The 18996-nt window shown below is 44.6% G+C and overlaps 1 protein-coding gene across 1 annotated transcript in view; it reads right to left on the bottom strand.

Moving 5' to 3' along the window:
• Positions 1-6257: 6257 nt before the first annotated feature.
• Positions 6258-18996, bottom strand: part of TFAP2E (transcription factor AP-2 epsilon) — an 88384-nt gene continuing 75645 nt past the window's right edge. The window contains exons 6-7 of the mRNA XM_081961963.1: positions 10070-10211; positions 6258-8391 (exon numbers count right to left, since the gene is read on the bottom strand). Coding sequence (XP_081818089.1) covers positions 8103-8391; positions 10070-10211 — 431 coding nt within the window. The 3' untranslated portion in view covers positions 6258-8102. The remainder of the gene's footprint in view (positions 8392-10069; positions 10212-18996) is intronic.

Raw genomic sequence — 18996 nt, 5'->3', positions numbered from 1 at the left:
TGGCAGAAAATGCTACAATAGTCATTTTCGGTACCTTTTATAAACCCAGCCATTGTCTTGGGGTATGTGAATCCTATCTATCTAATCTCCTATCCATCCATCCATCCTATCTATTCTATATAGTCATCCCTCAGCAGAAGCAACTCTGGGTGGTGTAATTAGAAGTAAACACACTAAATTCATTTTTTTCTTTTGTCAATATTTTCCATCTTCAGTTGCTTGGTCTTGAAAGTGTGACAAGATTCTTGTTTTCCTTTGCCCTTCCTGCTCAGGGAATGCCTCCCAACGTATCTCCAGGGTGTCCACTGATATTATAACGGGCAGTTCTTCCTAAACCAAAAAAAGCAAAGATGACCAATTTCCAATGCTGTTAGCCTCCTCCCCTTTTCACCTTGAATTAATGTCGCTCCTTTAATCGGCCTTTTAATTAATTTCACCACAGATCCTGGTGGGCTTCTGGGTATGTTGTCATCAGCCAGAAGTCACAGATGCTTGGATGACACTTGAGTTTTTTCGTCATGGTTTCTGTTCATTAAATATCGGGCTGAAAATGTATTTAACAGAGCTGCAAGTCAAGATGATCTTTGTTGCGGATCAGAGGAAAGCAAAAACAAAAAAAACGCACACTTTTTTGGAAAGTAAGCGTGTGTTGCACAGCGAATTGCCACTGTTAAATTGGATAGGCACCCTGTGTGTGTGTGTGTGTTTAAATGTGTGTGTTTGTTTCATAGTTGGTCCTTCCCTACAGGCAGGTGATAGTTTTATGTATATTAATGATTTCGCCCCCAAACAGCCTGGTGGAGTTGGATTAGAATGGAACATATGTTTTGCCTCAGGGCAACGGACCAACTACAAAATCCCCTCTGACTCTATAGATATGGGGAAAGGCTATGTTGGAAAAAAGCAGAGTTTCAAGCTTGGGGAATTTTTTTAAAAAAAAAATATGTTCCTGCATTAAGGTGCAGACAAAGAACTGCCAAGTTCTCCCAAGCCATTTATGTAAATAGAATACCATTTTATTTTACTTTATCCTATTATTTTTGAACCGGGGTGGGGGTGGAAATCAAGCTTCAAGTTATACTTAAATGTCACTTGATTTTTTTCTTAAGACCCTTCTCTTCCATTCACCTGATCGATTCAACCTTTTGTGTGTGTGTGTGTGTCTGTGTGTTTTGAACAAAAAGAAACAGCTAGAGGCAAAATACAGGAAATAAATAACTGCCATTTGTAATTGAACTTAGTTGTATATGCAGCAAAAGCTTTCCCACTCCCAAGATTTCAAGGAGGAGCAATTGCCAATATTGGACCCGAACAAAAAAATAATTTATTCTATTTGTTTATATCAAAATTTATATGCCACTCGCCTCACTTTGCAAAGCAACTCTAAAGTTGCTCTAGTTGAGCTTGTGTGTGTCCTTCAGAAACTGAGGAGGACAGTCCATGGCATTTCCGTTGTACCATCGCAACATCCACCCTTTATGGGCACCCTTGTCCCACCTGCTCATTTTCCAGGGAAGGTGCCTTTAATTCAGAAAGTAGCAAACAGTCCTTAAAAACTAGAAGCTGCTGAGAATCTGATGCTGTCTGTCCTTTTACAATTTACCTTAAATTCCTGGACATCAGCTCATTCAGAGGACCATACAACTCATAGTTTCACAATGTATTAGATTGGGGTGACCGACCATGGAAACCTGAACTCCCAGAATTCTCCAGTCCGCCATAGCGTTCAATAAAGGAGAAAAATCTGTTGTTGGTCTTGGATTGCAATTTCCACACACCATGCATATTTTTAAACAGACTGCACTTCTCTAACGGTCTCCCTTGGCCATCTTTGAAAAAAAAATTGATCAATTTTCCCCCCTGATCTACCACATTGAATGTTCCTAATGTGGTCCGTGGCGATATTACCTTCATTCCCATTCCTAATAAATCCGGGGATGAGTTCTCTGCCTACTTCTCTGCAAAGCTCCTTTTTCTGGTAGATCAATTTACATTTGCATATCAGCAAAATTGGGCTTTTTTTGTACCCAGCTTCTGCCAACCTAGCAGTTTGAAAGCATGTAAAAATGCAAGTAGAAAAGTAGGGACCACCTTTGGTGGGAAGGTAACAGCATTCCGTGCTCCTTCGGTGTTTAGTCATGCTGGCCACATGACCACAGAGACGTCTTTGGACAGTGCTGGCTCTTCAGCTTTGAAATTGAGATGAGCACCGTCCCCTAGAGTCGGGAACGACTAGCACATGTGTGCGAGGGGAACTTTTACCTTTACCTTGCTTTGCATTGGCTCATGTGAAATGGCAGCTGCCACTTTAGAACTCTATCACTGTGGAGGGATCTCCTTAAACCAACAAGCCTTACTCGATTTTTCCCACCCTGCCTAGCTTGGTGTTATCAGCCAAAGGGATCCACTTTGGCTTGTTGGAAAAGGACCTCTCGCCATTCACCCTCTGCAAGGAGTCTTCACTTAATGACCATTTAAAGTGACAACAGAGCCTGAAAAAGGGATGACTACCTCAAGTGATCCCATTTTGGGTGCTAATGGCTGTCAGCCCACATTTACAGCCATTTGCAGCATTCCATAGTTACATGATCACAATTTACAACATCTTGTGCCATATCCATCCTTGGGCGTTGGCAATCCTATTTTGGTCAACAGGCACATGAGTTTTGTCCAAACCAATCCCTTAGGTTTTGAAGCCATGATGTTCTTCTTCTACCTGGACCTCATTTGCCTCCAATTTTTCCCTCGAGGATTAATTGAAGGATGCCATATTTTTCTGGGTGTCGCATCACATGTCCAAAAGTTCTAACTTCCACTTTTTAATGGCTTTGATTATTTTCCTTTGCTTTCCCAGGTGGCTTATCGCCTCCTCTTTTCTGATTCTGCTTATACATAACAGCTGCCTGTAAATCCACATTTCAAATGCTTCTAGTCTCTTCAAGTGGCTTCTAGTCTCTTGAACTGTCCACTCCGTAAAGCAGGATAGAAAAGATGCACACATCTTTAAAACATCTGGTTTCTGGCAAGAAAAAAATTGCCCATAGGAAACAATGGGTTCACTTAGCAACCATGGCATTCACCTAACCACCTCTGAAAAAAAAGGGGGGGTCATAAAGGCACAGTCGTGTGATTCCCTGCTTAATGACTGCAATGACTTGGAGGCTCAATTACAGTTGTAACTCGAGGACTTTGTGTAGTTTGGAAGAAAGTTCAAAACATCAGTCCTTGAAACAGATCCTTGGGGAAGAGAACGTAAAATATGTTCTTCCTTTTCTGCATCCGGGTGGTGGTGGTTGAATTTGGTTGTTAGGATACGAAGGGATAAAATACCCCTGAGATATTTTTTTAATGTACAACTGCAATTTAAAAGTCCAAGAAAAGTGCCCTTGATTGATGAAAACTGATCGTTCAAGGAAGCAGTGTGTTGAATAACCCCACAAGGCACCAACCTGCCCTTCAGATTAGCCCCCCCTCCCCAGCCCTCTGTTCTTCCCACCCCTCCCCTCCCCCGGCCACAGACCTGCCCTGGATTCCAGGTCAAGAAAGTTTTTCAATACAGAGGCTGAAACAAGCCTTGTCCAAATCTTTGTTAATGAAATTAGCCACTCCGGAAGTGGCAAATACTTATAATCCCAGAATGGGCCTTTTTATTTAAAAACAAGAGGAGGGGTGGGGGGAAGTCAACCCCTCTCATTGACATTCAAGAGTTTCCTCTCTTCCTCTGGACAGCTGGCTCCAGTTAAACTACATGAATGCACTTATTGGATAACTACTTAATAGCACATTAGCGCTGGACCAAATGGCTCAGAACGTCATTTTCCATTTTTGAAGATGTCTTCATTTGCTGCAGTGCCTTAACAGGGCTGAAGGTAGCAGGGCATCACAACTAGGATCAGAACACACTGGTGGGACAGCTCTTCCGCCTGGAATCCACACTGTATATCGGACGTTAATACAATTGAGCGGGTCCAGAGGTATTTCACGAGAAGAGTCCTCCACTCCTCTGCTCACAACAGAATCCCTTGTGCCACCAGGCTCGAAAGTTTGGACCTGAACAACCTAGAACTATGCCGCCTTCGGTCTGACCTGAGCATAGTACACAAAATTGTCTGCTACAACGTCCTATCTGTCGATGACTACTTCAGCTTCCATCACAATAATACACGGGCAAACAATCGATACAAAGTCAAGGTAAACCGCTGCAAACTCGATTGCAGAAAATATGACTTCAGCAACAGAGTGGTCAACGCCTGGAAAGCTCTACCTGACTCCGTTGTTACTTCCTCAAACCTTCACAGCTTTAACCTTAAACTGCCTACTGTTGACTTCACCCCATTCCTAAGAGGTCCCTAAAGGGGGCGTGCATAAGCGCATCAGCATGCCTACCGTCCCTGCCCTACTGTCCCCATTTATTTGTACTCATTTCATGTGCTCATGTCCATGTTTATACTTAATACCTGTTATCTCGTACATGTTTGACAAACTAACTAAATAAAAATAATAAAGGAGAGAACCAGCAGAGGAAGCTGGCTCTCTTCTAAACCAACCTTCTGGGTTTGCACAGCTTGCGAATGTGGGTTGAGTGTGCATGTGCGTTTGCACACCTAGACATCACACTCTCATTACAACTGAGCCGTGCTCAGCACATTGCGAGATTAAATCCATTCCAGATAGTTTTCAACTCACAACTGTAGTGGAGACTACCTATTACAATCATAAAGTCGTGACTGTCTTAAAGTGAATCACCCTTGTGATCAGATTTTGATGTCCTTTTTTTTTGGTAGTTGTTAAGTGAACCTATTGCAGGGGTGTCCAAACTTGGGAACTTTAAGACTTGTGGACTTCAACTGGCTGGGGAATTCTGGGAGTTGAAATCCACAAGTCTTAAAGTTCCCAAGTTTGGACACCCCTGACCTATTGTTTGCTATGGGGTGTTTCTGCCGATAGAAGTAAATCCCAAAATGTCATAAATTGCGGTCATGTGACTGGGACACTGCAAATGGCGGTAAATGTGGCCTGGTTGCTAAGCACCTGAAATACAATCGTGGGAGTGGGGAGTGACCATTGGACCTTCACAACTGGGTCATACATTTGGAGGGGCTGTTGTAACTTCAGTCACTAAAGTGACCCTTAGTAAGTCAAGAACTGCCTGTAACTGAGGTGTTTATGTTGTACAAATCAGTCATTTTTCCTATAGCTAACTCTCATACCTTGCAAAGTAACTCTATAATGATTAGTTTCAAGTATTTTGTTTTTTAGCAGCATTATGACAGCATCTTATTGTTGCATTTAATTTTAATTTTGTCCCTAATGTACGGGTCATCCTCATTTAGCAACCACAGTTGGGACTGGCAACTCGGGCATTAAGTGAAGTGGTTACTAGTGAAACTGTGACCGTGCTTGCAATCTTCAGCTTTCTTTTGCTCTGTGGACTTAACAACAGTCGTAAATGCCAGGATTGCTTACTTTATTCATCACTGGCATAACTGCAAATGGTCACTCAGTGGGGCAGTCACCAAATGAGAGCTTACCTGTACTTTGACATTTACTTGTATTTATATCCCCATCACTTCTATTCCACACTACAACACAATAGCTTTTAGATGATTCTTGGAGAGACACCCTCTGGCGAAGGGAGGGAGGGAGGGAGGGAGGAGAGAAAAGGAAGGGAGGGAGGAAAGAAGGAAAGGAAGGGAGGAGAAAAAAGGGAGGGAGGGAAGAAGAAAGGGAGGAGAGGAAGGGATGGAAGGAAGGAAGGAAGAGAAAGGGGAGGGAAGGAGGAGAGAAAGGGAGGAAGGGAGAAGAGAGGGAGGAAAGGAAGGAAGAGGGAGAGAGAGAGGGAAGGATCTTTCTATCTTCTGGAACTCCATGGGCAGAATGGCTGATGGCAAAGGGGTTTGTTATGGTGCCCATCCCTAAGGCCCTCAGGTCCCTGCAGAGCTTTTATACTTGGCCAATCTAGGTTGCATTTGGGAAGTTGTGGCTCAGCACTTGTATAATTCCATTAGGCTCTCTGAGCCAGGAGAAGCCCCAGGACCACATACAACAACCACTTTGCTTTGATGTCCCCTGGGATCTGTTCCAGCCGCACGGCTGAATTGTAGCAACGCCCCGTGTTCACCGTTATAAAATAGAAAATGCCATACAGCAGCTGCGAAAGCCTTAGGATAGTCTTAAAACTTCAGGCAAAAGCCGAAATCACTCCCCTCCACTCGCACCATTTACTGCCATAACAAAATACAGGCCTGGAGATGGTGGTAAATAAAAAGAGATTTTATTCAGATAGCAACGGTGACATTTTTGTTGGGTGGAATTCATACATCGATTGCAGCTTTTCCAGAGAAACCACAGGAAGTACAAAAGGCAGAAGGGAGGGGGCAGGGGGGGGAGAGAGAGAATTTCATATGTGCTGAAATGTGTCTTAATTTATTTGCACTGCAAACTGTAATCCATGCTACCCTGTTGTGCGTTACAAAACCTTATTCCCGAAAATTGCAAGGGCTGACTTTTATCTTCCATAACGAAAAAGAAAAAAATCTATAGAAATCCCAACTTAAAATCATTTTAAATAATGCACACTGGACATGTTAAAACGTCTTTTTATTTATTTAATTACACATAAATAAATATATACAGATTTCATTATAGTTCCGTTTGGCCTCTCCTTCAAGGACTAGTCTTGTGCTTCAAATCAATTATTAATTTATTATTCCATTATTTAATAGTAATAGCATTACGGATGTTTCAGAACTTGGGATGGGAGGTTGGGCTGGACCACCTCTCTCGCCTTTAGCCCAGAGAAGCTCAAAGGACACTTTGATAGAAGAGATGATGCCTAAGAGCAGGGATTTCTCTCCCCTTTAGTGTTGGGGTGGGGGTTACCAAGCTGGCTCTATCAGCACCTCCACCATGAGGTCTAACTGGACTCCCCAAAAATCGGTAAACAGAATTGTACAACATTTTCCAAGATTGTATCACTGGGATGTGGGGTTTTTTGGGGGGTGGGTGGGGGCATAAGACTGTGGCAAAGAAAAGCCATGTCAAATCGGTGATTTGTAAGGTCATGATTAAAAGAAGTGCTGATGGAGCCTTCTCTCTCTGGTGCAGATGTCCAGGCAGGGGTGGGCTTCAAACATTTCAGAAACAGGTTCTCTGCCTGATTGCTGGGTGGGCATGGCTGGTAGGCGTGGCCCTTCTGCACCATGGCGGAGAGGGGAGCATTTTTGGCCTCCCCTGGCTCTGGAGGCTTTTTTAGAGCCTCCGGGAGAGCAAAAACAGCCTCCCCTGGGCTGCAGAGGCCCTCCAGACGGGAGAAACAGGCCCATTTCCAGCCTTCCGGAACTTAAGGGAGGCCTGTTTTTTGCCTTCCCGAGTCTCCGCGCCACCCCTGCACTTAACTGACATCCCAAATGGGCCGTGTGGGGACTCCTGGGAGGGGAGGGAGGGGAGGGGAGGGGTTGGCTGGGCCAGCCAGGGGTGGGAGTTGCAGGTTCTCCAAACTGGGCAGATTCTTAGCTAGAGGTTCTCCTGAACCCGTGCGAACCCACAGCAGCCCACCACCCCCGTACAATCCAGGCCTGTTGCATGAGTCAAAAAAATAATAATAATCCAGTACTCTTTGACTCTAAACAGGCCTCGATTCTGAAAAGGCCTTCTCTAGAGTCTACCTGAAGGCCTCTTTGTCTCGGCTTTCTCCTTGGCGATGCTGCCTGGAACCTCCCAACCTTTTATTTCTGAGCACGGACTTTTCCAATGAAAGACATAAAAATCATCAAAATAATTGCACATATAACCAGGCTTCCAGTCTCTCCTATGGAAAATCAGATGTCTCAACCCAAACCGCTAACTAATTTCTTCTCGCGCTGAGGTTGGCTCGGCCCCTTCTTCTTCTTCAATCTCCTCTTTTTCATTGACTCGGTTTCAAAAATGCATCCGTCACTGTTTGGAGAACCTTGCAGGAAAGAGGAGGGTTAATCCTCTCCCTCCTCCCGTCCCTGCAACACTTCCAGGAGTGTTGAAGGACCTTCTGTCTCTCACATCCTGGAAATGGGAAGGAACCCTCCAATGGGGGAGATGCGGCGGGTCACAGCCTGCAGAAGGGGTCATTTCCGATGCTTAACATCCTTTTCTGAGGTTTTGGAGTCACCAACCGTGTGACCGTTGCCCGTGCTGTTCATAAACATTTTGTCAAGCCCCTTGAGGGACTCCACCAAGTAGTTCTGGAATGCGGTCAGCGCCGCGCAGATCGCCGGCCCTCCAAAACCATGGGTGATTAAACTGAAGTGCGTCAAGCAGCTTTGAACGCCAGGTTCCAAGATGAGTGTCGGGCGGCTGTTTCCCAGAGGGGAGCGATCTTGAGCCATCATATCAGCAAACTCTTTGCAGATTTGCCTGGAGTGAGAAAAAGGGAAATGAATGAGAATCAAAATAGAGCTGGAAGGGACTTTCTAGCCCAGCCCCCTGCTCAAGCAGGCAATCCTATACCAGTGATGGCTAACCTTTCTGGTGTTGTGCCCAAAGCACATGCATGAAACCCCAAAATACAATGCGAGCGCCCCTGGGCATGCACCCCACACATGTGCCCCTGCGCATGCACCCTGCCACCACACATGCACCCTGCTCCCCGGCCCATTTTTTGCTTCCAGGTTGGTGCAGGAGACTTTCCAGGCCCAAAACGGGGCATAGGAGGGGCCTCGATGGTGCCCCCGTGCCCCATTTTGGCTTCCAGGTTGGTGCAGGAGCCTTCCAGGCCCAAAACAGGATGTTGGAGATGCGTGCATGCGTGCGAACCCCCAAAATGCAATGCAAGCACATATGTGCATGACCATCCCCTGCATGCGTCCTGTGCATGCATGGCAGAGACTCGAGGACCAGCTGACCGTCGGGAGGCACATGCGTGGTGGAGCTGTGGTGGGGTGACGGCTGGCGTGCCTACAGAGAGGGCTCTGAATGCCACCTGTGGCATGCACACCGTAGGGGTTCGCCTTCACTGCCCTATACCATTTCAGACAAGTGACTATCCAAACTCTTCTTAAAAACCTCTAGTGATGGATCGCCCACATCTGGAGGCAAGCTGTTCCACTGATTAATTGTTCTCACTGGCATAAATTTTCTCCTTAATGCTAAAGTGGATCGATTTGATAAGCTGCATCCATTTCTTCTTGTCTACTTGACTGTAATATTAGGGGGAGTACTACCTATATTTTTAATGATCAGTGCAAAGGAGAAGTCTTTATATTTATACTTTGCCACCTCCAACTACTCCTATCCTTCCATGAAATATTCCCAATATTTTATGAAGGTGTTTTACAAATTGACTGTAGTATTAGGTGGAGTGCTACCTATATTTTTAATGATCAGTGCAAAGGAGAAGTCTATATATTTATACTTTGCCACCTGCAACTACTCCTATCCTTCCATAAAATATTCCCAATATTTTATGAAGGTGTTTTACAAATTGACTGTAGTATTAGGTGGAGTACTACCTATATTTTTAACGATCAGTGCAAAGGAGAAGTCTGTATATTTATACTTTGCCACCTGCAACTACTCCTATCCTTCCATTAAATATTCCCGATATTTTATGAAGTTGTTTTACAAATGTAAATTTATATTTATTAATGTAAATAAAAATAAAAAGGGGGTACAGGATAAAAGAAAGAAAGAAAGAAAGGTGGAAGCATTGACTTCTGATACTTTCCAGTAGAGTAAAAGGAAATAGCAACTAGATTTACAGCCTCAACTTTTTGTAATTACACAATTATTCAGTCTTCAAACTAAAGTCTATATTTCTTTCCCCCCTCCCTATTTTGCGTATAAAAAACCAGAAGTGATTTCCCAATGGACTGAATAAAATCTTTGTTTAAAACAGTTTAATTTCCACCAAATCCATTTCTTCCCCCATCCTTCCCCCCCCCCCCATTTTGAGAAATAATATAGCTTTCTATTAACACTTATTGGATTTTCTGCACTGTCATCAGTTGCATAATTGTAAAAACGTGTGCATTATCCTTTAAGCTGACTTTGATGCTAGCTTGTCTTCCACCACAGGTGCGATCCTATTACTTACTTGGTTGCTAAAAGCATGTTTTTCCGGGCGTGGAGCTCGCTGGGATCTGAATGCTGGCGGCAGAGATATTCCGCTGCTGCCTTGGCTGGGAATTCTGTTTCACACACATAGCCAAAGTCTCGAGCGAGGTGAACAGCCTCCCCTGGAAAATTAGAGCACCCATAAGAAGGAAAATCCAGCTGAGATGGTACAGGTAGCCTCAACGTATGACCACAATTGGGACCTGAATTTCCATTGCTAATTGAGTTTTGCCTCACTTTACGACCTTCCTTGCCACAGTTGTTGAGTGAATCACAGCAGCTTTTAAGTTAGTAACATGGTTGTTAAGTGAACCCAGCTTCCCCACTGACTTTGTTCGTCAGAAGGTAAGCAAGAGGTGACCACATGACCCCAGGTCAACTGCAACCGTCATAAATACATGCCAGTTGCCAAGCATATAAATTGGGGATAGTGCAAGAGTCTTAAGTCACTTTTTTCAGTGCCACTGAAACAGAGTAGCACAGTTGGAAGGGACCTTGGAGGTCTTCTAGCCCGGACCTCCTGCTCAACCAGGTGGCCCTGTACCATTTCAGACCAATAGCTGTCTAGTTTCTTCTTAAAAGCCCCCAATGATGGAACAACTTCTGAAGTTGTTTCCACTTCAAACAGTCAATAGAATAGAATAGAACAGAACAGAATTCTTTATTGGCCAAGTGTGATTGGACACACAAGGAATTTCTTTTGGTGCATATGCTCTCGGTGTACATAAAGAAAAATAAAATAGAATACATTAATCGAGAATCATAAAATACAACACTTAGTGAAAGTCATAGGTTACTAATAAGCGATCAAATTATACTAGGAAACAAATAAAACAATATAAATTTTAAAGATACAAGCAACATGGTTATAGTCATAAGTGGGGAGAGATAGATACTAGCAAGGAAGAGAAAAATAATAGTAATACAGTCTTAGTAAATAGTTTAACAGTGTTGTGGGAATTAGTTGTTTAGCATAGTGATGGCATTCCGGAAAAAGCTATCCTTGTGTCTAGTTGTTCCGGTGTGCAGTGTCCTATAGTGTCATTTTGAGGGTAGAAGTTGAAACAATTTATGTCCAGGATGTGAGGGGTCTGAAGTTATTTTCACAGCCCTCTTTTTGACTCATGCAGTGTACAGATCCTCAATGGAAGACAGGTTGGTTATGATGAATGAATGGTTATAAGCCAGGGACTACCTGTAACCATTTTCTGCATTTTAACCAATTAACTGATTAGACCAATGGTACTGCACCTGCATCTCTGTCTCAAGGGTGAATGGGGTCAAGGCTTCATAAACTGCCACTATGACATCTCACTGTGCCACCCAGCCCAGTGAGATCCAGAGGGGTTGGAGACTGGGCCATAATCAGCGCCTGCCCTCAAAGGAACTCTTGTCATAATAACAGGAGGCATGTCAAGATGTCATGACCCAAGTCTTGCCCGTTATGTCACAAGGCAAGCACAAAAGGAGCAGGGAATTTACAACACAACTCACACTTTGTCATTCCCTCCCCTTCTGTAAGTGTCCATCTGGCCAGAGCAACTGGGAGCTGCAGTGACCCAACCCACTCAGTCACAAAAAAGCTAACCAAGCTTTATGCTAACTCAGCCAATACAGCTGCTGCGCCTTTAACCAACTTGGTTAAATGTAGAAGACACTAACATTGGTTAGTCTGGATGAATATCTTTTTTTTAAAAAAAAAAACTTTTTTAAACTGTTTTTTTTGGAGGTTGTGTTTGAATTGTGTTTGCTGGTTAGCTTTTGTTTTAATTGTATGTGCTTCCCCAAATCCCAGGAATGAAATGAGCAGTTATATAAATTATTATGTACTAGCTGGATAACCATGCTTCACGACAAAACTATGTGATCGGGCAATGCAGGAGAAATCCAGTTCAATCCATTGGCTCACTGATGGTCAGTAATTGAAACACATAAGGGAGTATCGCTCCTGCCACCTTGAATCCGGAAGCAGTTCCATAGGTGGAAGACGTAGACATTTTGCTGAGGTACCGACATTTAGTACTGTAAGGAGCCCCAGACCCTCCTGAGTGAAGGAGTGGAACGTCTGCCAGTTTGAACTGAGGTAACGGAATGTGAGGCAATTGGCAGTTGGAACAGAGTTCTTTTCAGGTGGGGAGGGGTAGTAGTACTCCTTAGCATCAGAGTGTGTTAATTATTGTATAAGAAATACTAATGATTTGATGGTCATTTCGAAAAATCCTTTCTTAGCGAGTACCTAGAAACCAAGAGGAACATACGTGCCAAATTTCACGTTTGTAGGCTTTACGATTCTGGAGATTTTGTGATGAGTGAGTGGTATTTGGCTTTTATATACCGGTATATAGATTTAATTATTATTAGAGTTCTCTTCAACTCCAGATGGCTAGATAAATAAATTTAATTAGATTAAATTAGAGAACCAGATAAATCATAAAAAATATATGATGCTACCGGTACCTAATTCCATGTCAGGTTTTTTTGCCACAGACTAACATGGCTTTCTGATCGCCATCTTGGATCAAATGTGCTGCATAAACATAGGCCATCCTTCTAAAAAGCAGAGCAGGTTGTCAAGAGTTGATGGGGTGCATCTCTTCAAATTATGCTCCGTGGGGGAAAGGGCAAGATAAATAGGGCCACCACCACAGAGCCCTCAGGATGTAGAGTTGGGGAGAACAGGAAGGGAAGACAAAGAAGGAAGATTGCACGGCTATTGTTAGGATTGGAAAAGGAGAATTTGGTTTTAACTTTCCACTGACTTTCAGTGCTATTATTGCTGTTGCACAATTAAAACAAAAGACAATACCGTAATGGCATTGAAGCTTTTTTTGCTATTATTCTTACAGTATTTATAATTTACTTCGTTATTTTTGTTTTACTATTTTTATTATACTATTTGTATATTATTTTATTAATCATTTGGTTTTTTTACTTAACGTATTTAAATTTTACTTTGTTTTATGATGGTATTATTATATTTGCATGTTATTATTTATTAATATTTCATTTCATTATGTTGCATTATTTTGTTTTTATTTGGCTATATATATTCTACAAAGGAAAAATGCGTAGGCCAGTGCCGTCTTTGTCACAAGCATACTAGCTATGGATTTATTTATAGGTAGCCCTCGAGTTTTGTCCTATGGTTGTAATTCGTGACAGTTATAAAGCAGGTCAGTCACGTTCAAGTTAAAACCAAATTCTCCTTTTCCAATCCTAACAATAGCAGTGCAATCTTCCCATATACAATTTTCCCATACACATTTTTTGTGGCGGTTGTTAAATGGATCACTGAGGTTGTTAAGCAAACCAAAGATGACCTTTGGAACTTCAAATATGGGTTATAAGAATCTTCCAGGTAGGTCAGCTGGAACCTCGAATAGTCACTAACAACTGGTTGTAAGTTGAGGGATACATCATATGTGTGATTCAGGGGTGGGTTCCGGATGGCTTTACTGCCGCTTCGCTCATGTGCGCTATTTGTGTGTGTGTGTGTGTGTTGGATACAATTACAATTGATCTGCCCATGCGCAGAACTTAAAAACAAGATGGCGGCGCTGATGGCACCGGCCGGGCAACCGGTTCGGGGGCGTGGCAGGCCTGGGTTGCTGCCTGTTCCAGCGACTCAGGCGCCATACCACTACCGGTTCTCCCGAACCCCTCCGGTGTAGCTGATTGTGTAGCTATATGTATATAGCATGTGTGTGTAGGTATTTGTGTCTGGGTGTTGTAGTTCTACCTCACATTTCCTTCAATTGATCCTGGTGGTATACAGTATAGACCAGATTTGGAAAAAAAATGTTATGATCTAAATCTTGAGTTAGGTCTTGGAGGTCCATGGCCAGAAAAGGTATTTAAAGAAGGTCCATGGTGAAAAAAAGGTTGTGAACCACTGGCATGGAGGATTCCCACTTCCATCTTATCCCTACATCAGCCTTGTGAGGTAGGCTGGACTAAGTGAAATGATGTCTCCAAGGGGGCTTTCCTCTGTGGTTGGACTTGAGCCGATCTCCCCAGACCTCTGGCCTACCCTCTTCTATCGGCTGCCTTTCTTACAAGATTGATAGGCCTCAGCCTGTATAACCATGAGAGCTAGCACCTTGTAGGATTTGTGCCCTGACCTGATAGCCGATTCTGCTCAGACAAGAGGCCCAGACCTCACACCGAGAGGTAGACAGTGGGGCCAGCAACTAGGTTAACATATTATAGGACGGATGGCTTAACCCGAAGCACAGCAGGGGGAGGGAAGATGAATTAACTCTGTCTACTTAAACCTCAGTTCGGGAGCTGGGTGTGATCGATTGCCCATCCATTCCGATTACTTCCACAGCAGTGCCTGAAGCTGGATCAATTTCGCCAATGCAGGGGCATTTCCACAGAATGATGGATCCCCCCTCCTGCAGACTGCAGTTGCCCCAAGGAGATCCGGGGCTTCTAAGCAAAGGCTAGGTGGGCAGGCCGAGTCTCCCTCCCACACCCCACCCTACGAATGTTGTGGCCCGCGGTAGATTTGGACAGTGAGGAGGTTGGGGAGGAACATGGGCCAGTCCTGGACTCTGGGGGGGAAGGGGCTGGGATGAGGGCTCTGTGTCAGGGGCAGAGAGGGGGACACAGCCGTATGCCAGTTATCAGCTGAGTCAGACCTCAGTGAGGTAGATGAACGACTGGAGCCTGTTCCCAGTGTGCGCATGCAGAGATTTGCCAGACAAAGGGAACAGCTAAAGAAGAGGGGTCGACTTGGGAGTAAGGCCACAGATGGACGGTGAATGGCCCCTCCCAGAGAAAATAAAAGAGGAGCAAAAGGGGAGTGGAGCTTGCAGGAGACAATTAGTTCGCTTAATTGGTTCGTGACTCTCCGAGACTCCTTGCCAAGTTTTGCAGATATTGGCCTGGCAGCTCTCCAAGCCAGAGAAGGTCTGTGACTGTAAATCCTCCCTTGAAAGACTTTGCTGGATGTGAATGAGCAGAATTCACAGTAAATTAATAAAAGGGGTTTTTGTCGGGACCAGGAATTTGCTTCATGCTCTTGGAAAGCCTAGGTCAGAACAGCACATAATAGCAGTAGCAGATGTTACTCCCTAGTCCCTACCCTAAGCCAGTACTGGTGCCCATGCATAGGTCCTGGGAGAAATGCCCTGCAGAAAATGTCCTATGCCCTTTTTCCTACTGGATTGCAAAGGCTTCATCTGAAAAGAGAATTTGGGGGAAATTTTCCTGGATGGCCTGGGAGGATCTTGCCTGCCCTCCGCAAAAGATGAGATGGCCAAGGGTCCTGTGGGGGCGTCCAGTGTTTCATTCCACAATTGTCACTCTGTATCAAATGATAAACTAGACTTGCAGGTTCATGAGATCTGTGAATTGGGAGGCCGCCTTGAGTCCATCCGATCTTTCAGTGCAGGAATCCAAACTGCAACAATCTCTCCAGCTTTCCTACGGACCCTTCCTTACGACAAGCAAAGCTACTTGGGGCATTTACATAGATTTCATCTGTTTTAATAGCTTGTCAGTTCCGCTTCTATTCTTCTTTACTTAACATAGACTTTAGGGGTGATGGTGGTGGATTGTTAACCCTTTATAGGAATGCTAACAGGGCAGGCCGCTTTTCCCAAAAGAATGCCATTCCATGAACATAAGATTTGGCGGTGCTTCAAAGCTAGCAAAGCCTTTCTGAAAAGCAAAACAAACAAGCAAAAGTTGATGGAGATTCTCAGTCATCCAGCTCATATGTTGTCCCAAAGGTGCTTTTTTTTTTCCAAGAGGCGATAGGACTTTTTTGTTTTCCCTTGAAGACATTTCACTTCTCATCCAAGAAACTTCTTCTTTTTGGGGGGGGACAAACAAACAAAAGGAAGTAAGAGGAAATGCTGGACCAAAGCATGCTGGGGTATTTATGCAGCCATGCAAAATGATGGTCTCATTTGAAAAGACCCTCGTGTATTGCAACGTCCTTCGTTGGAAAGGCTGGGACAGTAAATAGGAGGCGTTTATGTTGCCCACCCCCCTCTGGCCTGCAAGTATTAACTAGGGGTGAAAATCATCCAGCCCACCCACCCTAAATGCACTTTCCTGGAGTTCATTTATCCTGAAGAGCCCTGCATATAAAGGGCTGCCGTTTAAGAATTCCTCAAAGGAAGGGCCACGCTTCGTGGGGTAGGGCTTATTGTCCTCAGGGCAAACAAGCTATCATCTGTCATTTATACTGACCCCCCCTGATCAGCAGTCAGTGACAGCTCCCAGCTGTCTGGGCTGAGCCCAAAATGCTTGTTTCCCTGCTCTCCTCCTCCTCCTCTTCCTCTCATGGAAATAAACCATTCAGGAACATCCAGTCCTAAAGCTGCCTCCAAGAACGACCTCAGCCTCCCGCAACACCCCGTTTCATCTGCTGCCAACAAAGCGAAGGGGCTTCCTTCTGTTCTTCTCCAGCAGCTGCCTTTCCGTCACAATAGATTACAGAACTGTCCCATACGCAAGGATGGCCTTTCTACACATTGTGGCGTTTCACACCGAAGCCGTCCAGGTGACAGACTCCTCCGACGGGACTTGTGACAAGCGGAGAAATCCTGCAGCCTTTTCTTCCCCCTCACCGCTTCTCACTCAATCTGGTCAAAGGGCATTCGCTTTCCAAGAAGAAAACATTGAATTGTCCAGGGATGGAAGCAGCATGATGCTTTTTTATCTACAGGCAGTCCTCTACTTGCCGGCCTTCTGTGCATGCACAGTGCTCGCGCATTACGTCAGGGCGGATGGATGGAGCCTCCCGCAGCCACCGCTACCAGTTTTCCTGAACCGGAGAGAACCGGCTGAATTCCACCTCTCAACACACCCCAAAACAATTGCAATGATCAGACCTTACCACTATGGGCAGTCTTGACTTGCAACCAGAATGTCCATTATTAAGCAAGGCAGTTGTTAAAGAAATCTCGTCCAGTTTTACAACCTTTTGTGTCTCGGTTATTAAGCGAATCACTACATTTGTTAAATGAATCAAGCAATCCTGAAGCAAATCTAGCTTCCCTCATTGACTTTGCTTGTTGGAAGCCGGCTGGGAAGGTTGTAAATCTTGTTTGCAGCATCCCTGGGTCACGTGGGGACGTTCTGATCCTCCCATAGTGCCGTTGTAACTTCAAATGGTCACTTAAGTGAATGGTTGTAAGTTGAGAACTACCTATATACCATCTAATCAGTTTAAAAACACTACCAAGAGAAATTTGGAGGACCTCTTCAAGCTTCCCAGGAACAAAGTAGAAAGCCAGGGGTACATAACAGAACAGGATAACAGATTTGGAAGGGACCTTGGAGGTCTTGTAGTCCAACCCTCAAGTAGGAAACCTCTACCATTTCAGACAATGGTTGTCCAATCGTTTCTTTAAAATCTCCAGATGGAGCACCCACTTCTGAAGGCAAGCCAATTGTTGGTCAATTGTTCTCATTGTCAGGAAATGTCCTTAGTTCTAGTTTGTTTCCTTAATAAATTTCCATCCACTGCTTCTTATCCTGCCTTCAGGTGCTTTGGAGAATAGGTTGGTCATCTCTTCCTTGTGGCAGCCCATTCGATGCTTGGAAGACTACTATCATGTCACCTCTAGTCCTTCTTTTCATTAAACTAGACATACCATCTTTGCCATTAATATTAAGGTCAAAGACAGCTTCTTTCTCACAGCCTGTTTGAGCTGTTTGATCAGAATGGTTTTCTGATACACTCTCCAAACAGGCTGTCCTTTGAAGTCCATTTCTCTTCATGGCAATACCATGGCGTGGTGCAGGAGAAGACAAGTCCAGACTGCAGTGATTTTACAGTTGAGATGCCCTCTAGAGGACTTCGGTATCCTTGCTTTCCCCCGTCAACCCTCTGTCCTCCATATGCTCTGGACTGTAATTCCCACAGTTGATTGTCAATGCTCCTACAGCCAGAGGCTAATGGGAATGAAAGTCCGAAACTTCTGGAGACCACCAAATTGCCTGTCCCTGTGATTAATGATCTTGGGTTAAGATGTGTGAAGGACTCTGCTCCATAGCAACACCGCTAATTGCATCCCTCTCTGAGAACTTGTCTCTGTAGCACGTTGCGTTCTTAGGGGACATTGTGATACATGCTCTTCACTGGTGGCACACGGATTATGGATGCCACCAAAGGAAACTTTTAGAATTGACCGCCGTGATAAAGCAGCAAGGCAGTGATTGCACTCTCGGCTGAGTGTATCGCATGCGTGTTTTATTTGAGGGGAAATAATGCAAATTCTGCCTCACGGATTGCAGAGTTTCACTGCTATTTCTTCGCAAAGGTCAGTAGAAATCATGCCTCCATTTCATCCACGCTTGGCTGCCAGATTGTGGAAAATAGGTTATAGATGGCTCGCTCTTGCTTTAAGGCAGGGGTCTCAAACTCCAGTTCATTGCGGGCCGCAACAGGGTTCTGTTTGACCTTGGGGGGCAGGAAGGGGGCGTGGAGAGGGGGGGCATGACCAGCTCAACATTACTCCTGTCGGGGATCCTGGGAGGTGGCCTGAGCGCTCTGCCAGCAAAAACGGACTCCCAAGCTCCGTTTTCAGCTGCCATGGCCTCCTGCAACCCTCTGCCAATGAAAACAGAGCTTTCATGCAGCCCTCCAAAGCTCCGTTTTCATTGGCAGAGGGTTGCAGGAGGCCGTAGCAGCAGAAAACGGAACTTGGGAGTCCGTTTTTGCAGACAGAAGCACCATGGGCCAGTTCTTCCCTGTTTCGAGGGTGGCCCAGTGGGCCAGAACTAAGTACCCTACCTCCGGGTTGTATCTGGGTCCCGGGCCTTGAGTTTGACACCCCTGCTTTAAGGAGATGGTGATGGCTTAACCCCAATAAGTAAGCATCAGACTTTGAATTAAACTGAAATAGTCTCCTTTTGAATCCTCTATTCAGGATTGTCTATGGAATA

This window comes from Natrix helvetica, assembly GCF_964273705.1.
Source record: "Natrix helvetica genome assembly, chromosome: 9".
Taxonomy (NCBI): Eukaryota; Metazoa; Chordata; class Lepidosauria; order Squamata; family Natricidae; genus Natrix; species Natrix helvetica.
The sequence above is the reverse complement of the archived record's forward strand: the minus strand, read 5'-3'. Positions and strand labels throughout refer to the sequence as shown.